Raw genomic sequence first — 13,583 nt, 5'->3', positions numbered from 1 at the left:
CTGCTGACTTTCAACCAACAATAAGAGCTTTTCTTGAGGTCACTTGTTATACAGATAGAGGAAGAAGAAATTAAAAAATAATTGGAGTTAATTAACTATAATGTAAAGTAGCACTCAGGGATATAGAGCTTAAATTACAATAAAGATATATTGAAAAATATACAATATAATAAAATGTATACAAAATTCCAGTGCTTTCATTTTTATTCCATCCAAAATTATTTTATAACTATAAAAAAATAAAATAAAGGCTGAATTCAATGATTCAGCAGATAATTGTGTCCATAAATGAATAATAAAATAAACAAAACGTCAGAAAACAGTAAAAAAAAAAAAAAAATTTAAATCAGACCAAGGTGACATCTTGAAATGTCGTTTCACATATAATAAAAGTTGCTGACAAGTTTCTGTCTTTTGATTAAACTATTAAGTCAACGACTAGTTTTCAATCTTTAGTTGACATTTAAAAAAAATATTGTTTCTTGAAAGTCAAGGGTATAAAACAAAATAGACAATAAATACAAAACATCTGATGAAATCACATAAAATAATGTGTTGTTAAAATAAAATGTGCTTTAAATATTAGATTGGATGACAGAATTATGCTAAAAAATTAGAACAATTACAGCTTAACTGATGCTGAATATTTTAAAGTCCATGCCAGTATTGACAATCAGGACGTCTATATTCATTCATTCATTCATTCATTTATTTGTATAAATAACAAACACATTTTTCTAAGATCCTTTACAACAGTTTCTCATAGAAGTAAGACATGAACAAAGTGACATTTTTAAGTAAAAAAGAGATATACATATGATTTGCCTGCTGCAGAACTGTTTTTAAATTATCATTTAAAACATATTTTCAGCATTTCTGTACTGCAATTTGTTGTTATTTAGCAGCTGACATATGCAGCGATAAAATATAACTATAGTAAGATATTCTTGGTTGATATATGGCCCCGCTTATTCACAGGTCTACCTCAAACCACATTATGAACTCATCGGCACCGTAACATTCCACCAGGAAGAATTATTGTCCGGCCCTTATTTGAAAATCAGTATATTTCTGCCTGGGGTTTCATCAAACAGCAGCACGGTGCCACTCCACTTAAAACCATTACTGCTTCACGGAGCTACAGTGCGTTTGCTTACAAATGGACTCCTGTTTTCAGTGTCAAACCAACTCCAGCGTTCAATCCATTAATTTGTTTCCTCCTGATTGCAGAGCGCCGCCTGAGCGTGCTCACACCGCAGCTCATAAAGAAGAGTTGCTGTATATCTCACACACCTACACTATCATGTTGCCATCAGCAGATCTTGCCTGAGGCGAAAAAATAACATAGGGGAAGTCGTGTATTGCTGCTGTAATGAGGAAACAACAGGGGTTCATCCGTACATATATGATGAGAGGAGTTAAAGAAATCCCACATTGGTGCCTGCAGAGAGTGCAACACAACTGAGCGAGAAAGTATGCGATGGCTGATAACGAAAGATTAATTTGACGGGAAATGTAAACAGATTCTATTTTCAACCATGGACTCCAGAGATCTTCTGCTTCAGGATGCAAACTATTAAACTCCTTTAAACAGCATCGTTCCCTTTCACCATTATGCTGCCGCGTTATTTCTCAGCATGCTATAGAAATGTTCAGCAGAGGGCCTTGCTGCATGAGAATTCACTATAATTGCACTCTAATTAAGCTAATAAACAAATAGAAGCCTTAGGGGACACAATCATATAGCTTCATGGGAGAGCGTCATTTATAAAGATCACAATTCTTCGGCCTTGATTAGCTCCACGGCCTGTTCACCCATTATTGGAGCGCCCAGAGGTCAGCGGGCGAGACCCAGAGGGCTGCTCCGCTGCCGTAGGTCTAATGAACGCAACAACTGCTCTCTGAAGTCCAAGATGTTGCTCAGCTCCCTCTGCTCTGCAGCATCAATCTTCATTATGTATTATTGGGCCTGCGGGACATTACTGTGAATAATGCTGTTTATCTTTGTGCTGAAAAGAGACAAAGAGAGAAATGGAAAGGGACCGGGGGAGGTGGTAACAGGTAGCGGGAAGAACACTTCTGCCTGACATCTGGTCTCATTGAACTCGCTGCAACTCCCACTCTTTGTCTGACTAGTGCACTAACAGCAGTTTTTTGTCGTCGAGTTGACTGTGCCAATAGTGTGATGGAGACTTCATAGAGAAATAAACAACACCACTCTATTCATCAGTCCATTCATGCATTGTAAGGGCAGGACCTCTTTGTGTGGGCTGATTGAATTTGAACTGAGTCTATTGTGTTGAAGCCTCATTCCCATGCATGCTATTGTCTAACGCCTCTCCTCCTGCCTCCCGTCTTTGAGGCTGCCGCTGATTTAGACTGTTTCTCCAGGTAGGCAGGTGTCACGTCTATTCCTGAAGCCAGCATAAAGCTCGGTGATCACGCTCCGTAGATAGAACAGATGTCCCTGTTTGAATGATAGAGAAAGCCTCCCATGGCATTTGTTACATTTATCCTGGCACCAGATGACAAATAAATGACTGTGCTTGTAATGCTGAGGCAGGGGCCCGGCTGTAAAGTGGCGACGAGCACATAGGCGGCTTGATAAGGTAAATCAAGACCCGGAGGAAGTGGAGCATTTAATTGCTCTGAAAGACGTGTCGACGTGGGCTGTGAGGCTTTGTGCGGCCTGTCATTTACAGTAAGATGATTATGAGGTGTGTTTGCTTTGACATGTTAATTCCTTAAATGAGAACATTGTTTATGTAACCGCTCAGAGAATCCGTCACAGGGTTTTTTTACATGACAGGAAGCAACACCGGCTACTTTACGGTTAAGTGGTAAAATCGCTCAAAGGTCCTCAAAATTAAACAAAGCAATATGTTGTTACGTAAACATTACACATACACTCACCGGCCACTTTATAAGGTTTACCCTTTTAACTGCTCTTTAATGCAATTATCTATTCTGCCAGTTACATGGCAGCAACTCAATGCACTTAGGCATGTTGACATGGTGAAGACGAGCTGTTGAAGGTCAAAGCGAGACTCAGAATGAGGAAGAAAGATGATTACAGTGACTTTGAACGTGGCATGGTTGTTGGTCTGAGTATTTTACAAACAGCTGATCTAACAACCATCTCTAGGGTTTACAGAGAATGGTCCGAAACAGAGAAAATATCCAGTGAGCCACAATTTTTGTTGATGCCAGAGCTCAGAGTAGAATGGTCAGACTGGTTGGAGATGATAGAAAGACTACAGTAACTCAAATAAACACTTGTTACAACCAAGATATGCAGAAGACCATCTCCAGTGTTTCCCCTAGAGTATTTTTTCAGCAGTGATGCTGCTGTATCCGTGGCCATGAGCAGTGTGGCCAACTCCTCCGTAAGGAACGTAGCTATTAGCTGTCCAAGAAGTCGCTACAAGTCGCTAAATGACGTGATCGCCTAATTTGCATAATATACCATGTGCATGTACTTGTAATGGACGCTGTAGGAGAGAGGAATAACATTATGAGACAAAAAGTGAGTAAAAAACACCCTTAATATGTTTAGAACTGCGAGTGTTTTATCTTCTGTCACAATTTCAACCCTCCTCCTTAATCCGGCCTCGGGACCAGCTAAAGTGACCCAAAACAGACACTGACTGTAAACCAGCCAGCGGCGACTTGCAGACTGGACACTAAGGGGTTAACATCCCCTCCGGCTCTGTGACTGCGGCTGGGAGGACTGCCAATCGACTCATTCTTCAAGAAGTCTTCGAAAGTCTCCAGTAACACCAGAAAAATTCGCTAGATTTGTCACTAGTCGCTTTTTTGAAGAATAGGCGCTGGGGGGTCTGACAAGTCGCTAAAAAAATCGTCGTAGAAGAAGTAGAAATCATTAGGGGCACATTACTATTAATGGTCATGTGAAATTTCAGCAGCGGTGCACGTAATTCAATAAATGTAGGGGAAACACTGATCTCTGAACACACATGTCCAACCTTGAAGCAGATTGTAAAGTGGCCGGTGAGTGTAAAAGTTTTCAAATCTGTAACAAGATATACTGTGGTTCTTACATTTTCTTACAACCAAAATGCTCCTACCTGAAGAAAAAACAAAAAAATCAGGAGGTTCATTATGCTCGCTGTCAGGGACAGTGGAGCTAGAGCTCAAGTTGGCACAAGTTACCATGGTTATACATCTCCAACTGGCAAGGAGGCTCTCGGGAAGTGAGAAAACCAAGAAATGGTCGATGCAGCATTTTTACTGGGAATGTCGCCACAAACACCCAGTTCATAACACTGAAAATATATAACTATTGCGATACTATCATTGTGTTATAGTGACTCAAATGTTTTTAAACTAAAATCTTCAAGATTATTACTTTATGGTTCAACCATGGACAGGGTTAAAAGAAACCAATTCAGTTTATATGTTGTTTTTGAGGAACTTGATGCCGTCTTTGTTCTTAGGAGGACAGTCCACACAACAAAGTGCTGCATAGACTAATGAGACTAAACTATATTAAAATTATAGAGATAAATTAAGTTTATCCGGCTCCACACTCAAAGGCTCTTTTGGTTATATATTAAATATGATTATTCTCTCTCAAAAGAGGAAAGAAAAAATGTGGGACATTTCCCTGAAGCAAGATTTCCATTTTGTCTTCCATTTCATGTCTTACCTTAACAACGCTCAGGGCAATGGTAGAAGTTTTCCAAGTGATAAAAGTGGAACTATCTCCCAGACATTGTGTGTACAGCTTTCTACAGGAAATAATAATTAATGAGTGGGTAATATAATTTGGAGTGCCTCGCATTAAAGCTGGCTGAGAGAGTTTGTAAATTAAATTCATCTGAGGTATAGAAGAAGAGGAGGAAACAAAAAGTAGGACTTCACTTATCCTTCAAATATTTTTTTCTCTACTTCTGTTTAACTATTCAAAGCCATGCAAGCTAATGGATTACCTCATCCTCCAAAAAAAGCTGTTCGCTCTCTGTGATTGTATAATTCTCTTTCATCTTCAGAGAGAGGAGATGGAATGATTAAACAAAGAACTCGCTGATATCCACGGCTGCTGTTGACATGCGACTTAAGATGTGCAACAGCCGCATCAAAAAATAACGTGCACTTTCTTCTCGGACTGCTTTTTCTTTACTGTGTGTGCAGATCAAGAGTCTATAGTGACCATAGTTGACATTTCATTTCTCAATGTAAATGTACCAGTGTCTGTTGAGCTCAGCAGGTCCTTTATTGTTTTCAACATGTAGCTGCTGCTGCTCACTCGCAGTCCTAACAGCAGGAGATTTATGGGGTAAGAGAAGGCCAATATGCAGATTCACAGTAGTTTGGACTTTGTGGTGGTAACACAACATGCAGCATATGAAAATAAGTCATTGTACTGCTGGTCACATACTGCATTATTAATGCAATTCAATTGGCTGCAGTCATATGCAGATTTTCTGCAATGCTGTAGACTAAAGAAATTATTTTCGGGGATGCTGAGCGTGACACAATGCACACACTCAGTCTCTCAAGAACGTTTTTCCACAAAGGTAACTATCACAGCCAGTTTTCCAGGCCGACGTTTTGATGCATTGTTTTGTTTAATCCCAGAGGGAAGGAGGTAAGGATTAATTTGTTGCATCTGTCAGACCCACGCTGGCACCGCTGATAGTGTCCGTGCCAGTATGAGGCTTTTCCCTCACCACGGTCCTCTCTTGTAACCACTGAGCCCCTTTTGTTACACTGCCAAAAGACCTCTTTCAACTGGATCTACACATTTCTACTGTCATTGTTGCAACCCCTTGGCTTTGTACCCAGACTGCCTCGACGAAATGTGAGTTCCAAACCCGGCCTCCATTTCCGTGCCCCCTTCGGATCCCTCTTGACCTGTAGCCCTCCCAGTGCTCCCACTGGATGTGATCCAGGTCCTCGGTTCATGAGGTCAGGACCGCTGATTTGACACGGGAATACGAGTGTGAGCTTGTGCTTCTGTAAACAGCTCTGGGGTCCCTAATGCACTGTGGCATACAGCCATCACATACATATGAGTCATGGGTGGCATGTCATTATTAGAGAATGCACTTACAAAATGTAAAAAAATAAAACTGTGCACATTTGGTAGTTTGTTAGAATATTTGAATAATGAGGATTCCACACAACATCTCCTTTGTAGCTGCTGTTTTAGCTCGTTATAAAATACAGGCAGAATGGAATATTTCCATAAGAAAATGAACAGTGAAGGTCTGCGTGGGACCGAGGTACAGCTTTAAACATGCTGAACTGCAGTTTTAAAACAGTCTACTAATGGGCAGTTGTGGAACAAGTACTCATAAGTCTAACAAATGGAGTATTTTTAAACTGTGGTATTATTTTTAAGTCCAACATTTAAATTCAAGTTAAAGTAAAAAAGTCTGAACAGCTAAGTGCACTAAATGTATCAAAGTAAAAAGTACTCATTGCATCCAACAGCCCCTGACAAAAGTATATTAGATCGATATATATAATTATTATTATTTATGTAAAACATATAGCTAAGCTAGGTGGAGCTAATATAGAGTTGGGTTCCCAATCTGTGGGTCAGGACTCCCAAAAGGCCTCAAAACCAAGGCTGCATTAGAATTTCTTATTGTCATTTTGACGGACAGGGTATTAAAAGTTCCCTCATAATCTGCTAGCTCTCATTTATTCTTCTTATTTTTTTAAAATAAGATGTATTTAATAGCATTTAATTTTGTAGGTAGAGAAAAACGGACAGGGACACAGACCTTGTGGTCACGTTTCATGTCAGCAACACAATGCCTAAACAAAATTAGCAGAAAAGAGGTGATGGAGGATGAAGGGTGAGCTCCACTGCACCAATCCCTCTTTTTTCCACCTCGTTTACTGATGCCATTACATTTATTGGGCTTTTAAAAGCAACTTCAGCCACTTTGCTCACATGACACTTTCCAATTATATGCAACTAGCTACCACTAGTTAGCTGTCATTTCAGCTGTCCGTCAGACATTCACCGCACTCAGCACTGCTGCTCCGTCTGCTCAAAGAGAGGGCTCAGAGTTACTATTCAAGACTATTTTATGAATGCACAGAGCCGACAAATGCGAGAGCCAAACATCGTGGACATGCACATGAGGACAAGATGAAAGACAAGACTAAACAAGGGCAAATGGTTCTATCAGCCTTCAAGTTTGAAGTTAGAAAAGCAGAAGAAATTCTACTATACCAAATTATTCTTATGTTTTCAGACTTTTAAAAAAAATATTAACATCTGACAATAAAACAAAAAAGACATCCTTGGTCAAACTGGTCACTGGAGGAAGACACAACAACATGTGACAGTGTTGTTAAAGTTCTTGAGTAATAGGAACTGTTAATTATAGGGTAAGGGCTGAAGAGAAGCAATGTTGAGAAAAAACAATAGGTAAGAAAATAAACCACTGAATTAGCAGGAAAAATGGTTTTAGAATAGCAGGTCATTCCTTTGTTTTAAAGAGTCAGAAGCCAAATAAGTGGGAAGTACAGGTTTATCTGAACAATGCATCATATTCCTCTCTGCTAAGTAATTAGTATCTATAAATAACTATAATGATAGATTTCTCTCTGAGATGTAGAGAAATATAAAGGAGCACAACATAGAAATGAGAAGATGTTCTTAATTACTTTCCACCACTACCAGTGTATCATTTTTTTAAATCTGCACACTCCTGCAGTTTCCACCAACTAAAAAATTAGTAAAGGAAAAAAAAAAGTAGCACTGAGGTAAAAAAAAAAAATGCAACCTTATAGATTTACTATTAAAGAAGCTTTTGTGCAGCTGTAATTATATATAATAACCTTGAAGTATTGACATGAACAGTTAAACAGTAGAGAAATGTTGTAAGCTTACCTTTTCCGTGGACTGCGAGGTGCCAAAGAAGATTGGAATGAACGCGAGCCAAATAATGCAGGTGGTGTACATGGTGAAACCGATGGGTTTGGCCTCATTGAAGGTCTCCGGCACTCCTCTGGTTTTAATGGCGTAGACTGTACAGGTGACCATGAGCAGCATGCTGTAGCCCAGCAGGCAGATGAGAGACAGATCGGAGATGTCGCACTTGAGCACGCCGCGAGCCATCACCGGGTTAGACGTCCTCTGGTCCTCATAGTCAATAATGGCCTTGGATGGATCCACGCCAAACCAGATGCACACCCCGAGCAGCTGCACCGAGGCCAGGCTGAACGTGATGACCAACTGGGAGGCTGGAGAAATCAACCTGGGCGCACTGACGGACATGGAGCCCTGCTCAAAGATGCGGTAGATGCGGTTGGTTTTTGTGAGCAGGGCGGCATAACTAATGCTCATGCCCAGACCCAAGAAGATCCTCCGAAGGGAGCAAATCCCTACATCAGGAGTAGAAATCATCAGGAAGGTCGTAGCGTAACAGAGGAAGATGCCAGTAAGCAGCACGTAGCTCAGCTCTCGACCTGAAGCTTTCACAATTGGAGTGTCGTTGTAGCGGACGAATGTGACCACGACGAACACGGTTGCCATGATGCCAAGCACTGCGATGAGCACGGGGATGACGGCCCACGGAGAGCTCCACTCCAGCTTCACAATGGGGATTGGAACGCAGCCCGTGTGATTCACGTTGGGCCGCAAATCAAAGCGACACATCTTACACGTGTAGGTGTCTGCCTGGTACTGATAGCCATCGCAGCGCTCGCAGTGCCAACAGCAAGGGATTCCCTTCACGATCTTCTTGCGCTCGCCGGCCTGACAGGGGTGACTGCAGATGGAGGACGGGATCTGACGGACGCCGCCGGGCCACTGCATCGTCCGGACCTGCGAGGGAGGCAGACGGATGTGAAAAGAGAAGAAAAAGACTGAAGAGAAGAACTGACTTGTGCTTTTTATTATTTTATCTATTTTCTTATCTTGCTGTATCTTATTTATCTTATTTATCTTATTATCTTATTTTTATTTATATTTCCCTGTTTTAATTGACTGTTTTTAATGTTTATGTAAAGCACTTTGAATTACCTTGTGTTGAATTGTGCTATACAAATAAACTTGCCTTGCCTTGCCAAGAAGTTTGTAAAGCGCTAAATTGGCCCGATCCTGTAAAACTGTGTCATGGAGAGGTAGTGATGTTATATTGATCCAGAGACATCCCCAGGCCCCCTGGAGGTCAAGGACAACCCAGAGGGTGGTTAGTTGCTGAGTGGGTGTTTGAACCTGACCTGGAGAACTCTTCTGTTTGCTCCCATGATAGATTATATATTTATTTTGGTTGGGGGTTGGAAACAGGAAACTACGGGTCAAATACAGCGAGTCTCATACATTCAGCAAAATGTTTCCATTGGGAGGTTGAATCATCTGAAGGGCAAAACATGAGAGGAAACGGGTAAACCCATTGTTTCCTCAGCAGGGAACTGGAACTGTGTTTTTTGCTTTGGTAAATAGTTATTTGTGTTAAAAAAAAAAAAATCAATACTCTGTCTACGATCAGAGGAATAAAAGATAAATTCTGTGTCGGGGTACTCCTCTCCTTGTGGATTTCCCCCCATTTACAAGCATACTTGTTCAGATAAATTAAAATACGTCATTTCAAGCGGGTCTGCTCTCTTTGATGTTTATGTTATCAATTCTGTTCAATTGTGACTGTTCATTCAAAGCCGGTAAATTTGTCTCTAAATGTGCATTTAATTAAGAACTCAAAGAACACTAATTAAATACGGCTTTAGAGTCAGAACTGGCACATCCCACAGTAGGTGCCCGACACAAACGTTGCTTTATTTTTTGCCTTTTTTTTCTCCACGGCACATGTTGTTGAAAGAGGTAAAGAAGGCAAAGCTCCTCTCAATCTGCTTCATGTGTTCAATTGTACTCTTCTTTGCCTGCCCAAGGCATCCTCTTCATTTTGTCAAAACATAATTTGTTTGGTTCCTTTATGTAATTTACTGTTATAATACTGCTACTTCATCACAGCCCCTGCCCACAGTATTGTTTTTTTGGAAGTCAGTGATGCCGTCTGGAGAGACGATATTAAATACGTCTGTCCTTAAGCTCTCGTGGCTTTTCTTTTCATCACAATCCGCCCTGTTAATCATTCAAAGCGCCCTCTGGATATTTACACCTTTGAAGATGGAACTAAGCACTATCAAATGGTTTGGGAGGAGTTAGTGAGCAAACAGGCAGCTGCAGAGCTGCAGAAAACAACTTTTCAGAGAAGGATTTTCATTGCAAACACTGACACAAACACAACACTTGTAGGCTAATTGCCGTCAATCCCTTTGTGCAGATATGTGTGGGCTTGAAGTAGAAAAGAAAGTGCTCACGTTGAGATGGAGCTGGTCCGTCCAGTGGCCAATTATTTTGTATTCAGCCGTTCGGTTTCTGATCTGGTATTGGTAGATCTCGTAGCGTCCAGGAGCGTCTCCGTTCTCATTGAAGAGCACTGGGTTTCCAGCTATGCCTAAATGAGAGAACAATCAACACCGTCATTTACTGCACATCACTGATTTTGTTTCTGTGTAGTGGGCATGGATCTGTGAGAGCATGCTAATGTATTGTCATTGATAATACAGTTATTATTCCACTACATTAGAAACCCAAATGATGCTTGTGAATCACAAACATTTTATTTTTTTCTTTCTCAATCGCTAAGTTGGCTGAAAACATATTCTCAACCACACACACCAGAAATGACATATTGGATGATTCTTGTGCATATGATTTATGTTCAGCGCCAACATTCAGAGCCTTTTATGCTGCAGTGTGGAAAGTGTGAGTGATGTGGCAGCTGGGGTGGTGAATGGGCCTAAGAGCTTGTCTCATGTCCACACTGGAGACTACGGTCCACATCCCGCCACAGACCAATCAAAATGAGTTTTTACCAAGTGTTTCGAGTTGTTAATTGACAACTGTTTCCCCTGTTTGGAGAAACAATAATCTTCTCAGAGCTTTGTAGATGGGATGGAGACAGGGCAGCGTGAAAATGATCAAAAGCTGCTGTGTGGTTGAATGTACCACCTACAAGTTAAAGAACCCATAACTAAGTTTTATAAAATCTGACGAACCAAAAAACTGAACTTTTAAGAGGACAAAAGTAAAATATTAACTCACATTAGCTTGCTTAAAGCCAACTCGTGTGTTAAAAATAATCAAATCATATGTTTGAATCTAATAGTTTTAGCTAGAAACGTATTTTGTAAGTGTTTCAGCCCAAGGCTGTCTAAAGTCTAAAGAGTTTCAGGATCGCACAGTAATTTCTCCATTGTAACTGCTGATGTCTCAGATCTGTACACTTCTGTGTATGTCATGGAGGCTCCTTCTTTCAATACAAAGTCGACACAAAGAGACGGTTTGTTTCCGTCCCCAGAGGAGGCGGGGCTTAAATGGGCTCTGTCTCTATAAGGAATGGGGACTTAAGCTGCTAACAACCAACATACATCCATGAAAAATAATGATACAATTTCCCACAAAAATGGAAATGGGCTGGAATGCGATTGTCGCATCTGACAGTGTTTGTAACAGCTTTTTATTAAATTAGCGTTTTGTTTTATAATTTAAAAAAAACTAAAAATGTATAACAAAATATTAACTGAGCAACGCAATGCTCCCAGCAGCTAATAAAACAGCTTCTGTGTTGAGTGAAAATGACAAATTGGCATTGATTGGATAGAACAAAACAGAACATCTCCCGTCCCCAAACAGAAATAAAACATCTGAATGACTAAAGTTTAACAAAGTAGCCAACTTATAAGGAGCAGTCACACCGACCAAGGGAAATTATTTATTTATCCTTTAGAATCGTTTTAATTCACCGTTTGTGATCAATTTGAGCTTTTAAAAAGTTGTTTTAATCAAACAAAACTGTTTTGAAAAAAAAAACATTTTTTGGCTGAACGCATGCAGCTTTCAAAATAAGAGCACAGCGTGTTAACCCAATCAACCACAGAATTTGCAAGAAGACTGTCAAAATAAGATGCCTTAAATAAAACATAATAGAACCCTTATTTTTAATTAAAGTAATTCTTAAAAATATGCAATCATTTAGATCAGTGTATATGATGAAATATGGCATTAGAATGTGTGAGAGGCACATTCTTTGGGCCTTTATGTAAAAAAAAATTCTCCGGGGGAGCATGCCCCCGCACCCCCTAGCCAGCTACTTTTCCACAATGGCTGGCTAGTCCGTGTCATTGTGGAAAGCTGTTAACAGGAACTGAAAATGTCACAGAAGCATAACAATAAAGATTCTATAGTATCTACCCACTGTGAAAAATGTTATGTGACGTGTTTGCTCTCATTTAGCACTCAAAGTGCACAAGATTGATGCACTTTACTTTTAAATGTACAAAATGTTCTTCCGGGGCCCCTGGACCCCCCTTGATGGTTCGGTTTTTGGCACCTAGGTGCTTCACACAGACAAAACACAACTCACCAACATAGAGTGCACATGCACAGACGTTGCGGGGAAAAAATCTGATAAAAATAGAAACACAAGCTCAGCACAGCTAAGACTTCTCTGTAAGCTCCCTGATGTAAACCACGTCAGCCACACTTCCAGCAGTCCATTTAATCACGGTAGAGCGTGGAAAGGTTCTTCTCAGAGGGAGAAGGAGGGGACTTCATGTCTAATTGTTTTACACATCAACTTTCACATCTATACCTTCAAACGGTGATGAAAGCTGTGAGCCCTCGCCCCTGAAACACAATGAGCATCCCAGTTAAGAACAAAAAGTTTAACGTGGCCAATTGCTGCTGATGGATTTCTGCTGATGAGTATTTTTTTGTTCTTGCTCTTTGTTTCGACGCTGGAGGATGCGGCGGCCTAATCCACATCTCGATGAGTCAGCCCTGCTGGATTACAGCATTACCGTTTCACTCAGCGCTGCGTCTGTGACAATGCCGCCCACTTCACAAAGCAGTTAGTGATCACGGGAGGATTACACTGACTTTAGACAGCACGGAGGCATTATGTTTACATAAAAATATTAAGCACATCAACAAGATCGGTAAACTGTCATATTTTCTATCAAAGATTTCAATCGCACCAAGCTATTATTTTTTCTCCTTTTCTCCAATTTCCTGAGCTTTTAACTGTCACAGTTGGGGTAATGTGTTCGAGCCTTAAGTGCTCACATGGACACTGATGGAAAATGGGCCCTGGAAGCCACACTGGCAGAGAATAATGCAGCCATACAACCAGCACACCACAGCTGAAACTGTATGATTATATTTAATAGCTTTGTGGGTCTTTTTTGTCATGCTTGCTTTTCAAATTAAGACCGTTAATACATTGACAGTTCTTTTTTACCAATGCTGTTAATCTGTTTCTAAATGCACAATTTACACATGCTGCTGTCACTGTTCATTTGGCACACAAATCTAAAAAAAAAAAAAAAACTAGATACAAGCGGTAGTGATTTACAACCAAGGTTCCAAAAAAGTTGCGATTCTGTGTAAAATGTCAGTAAAACAGAAAGCGATCATTTGCTAATCAATCTTTATATATGAAAAGATGTATTTAATGTTCTGTTTTGTTGATTGTACGTACATGATTGCATCCCGTGTGCGTGTGTTTGCCTGACAGATGTATCGGTTGACT

The 13,583-nt window shown here is 40.4% G+C and overlaps 1 protein-coding gene across 3 annotated transcripts in view; it reads right to left on the bottom strand.

Moving 5' to 3' along the window:
- The window catches only part of LOC131969025 (metabotropic glutamate receptor 4-like), a 203,304-nt gene that overhangs the window by 11,194 nt on the left and 178,527 nt on the right, over positions 1 to 13,583 (bottom strand). For all 3 annotated transcript variants that reach the window (XM_059330139.1, XM_059330137.1, XM_059330136.1), the window contains 2 exons: positions 10,309 to 10,445; positions 7,877 to 8,812 (listed from right to left, as the gene is read on the bottom strand). In XM_059330139.1, the coding sequence (XP_059186122.1) occupies positions 7,877 to 8,812; positions 10,309 to 10,445 (1,073 nt within the window). The remainder of the gene's footprint in view (positions 1 to 7,876; positions 8,813 to 10,308; positions 10,446 to 13,583) is intronic.

Source organism: Centropristis striata, chromosome 3 (assembly GCF_030273125.1).
Source record: "Centropristis striata isolate RG_2023a ecotype Rhode Island chromosome 3, C.striata_1.0, whole genome shotgun sequence".
Taxonomy (NCBI): Eukaryota; Metazoa; Chordata; class Actinopteri; order Perciformes; family Serranidae; genus Centropristis; species Centropristis striata.
The sequence above is the reverse complement of the archived record's forward strand: the minus strand, read 5'-3'. Positions and strand labels throughout refer to the sequence as shown.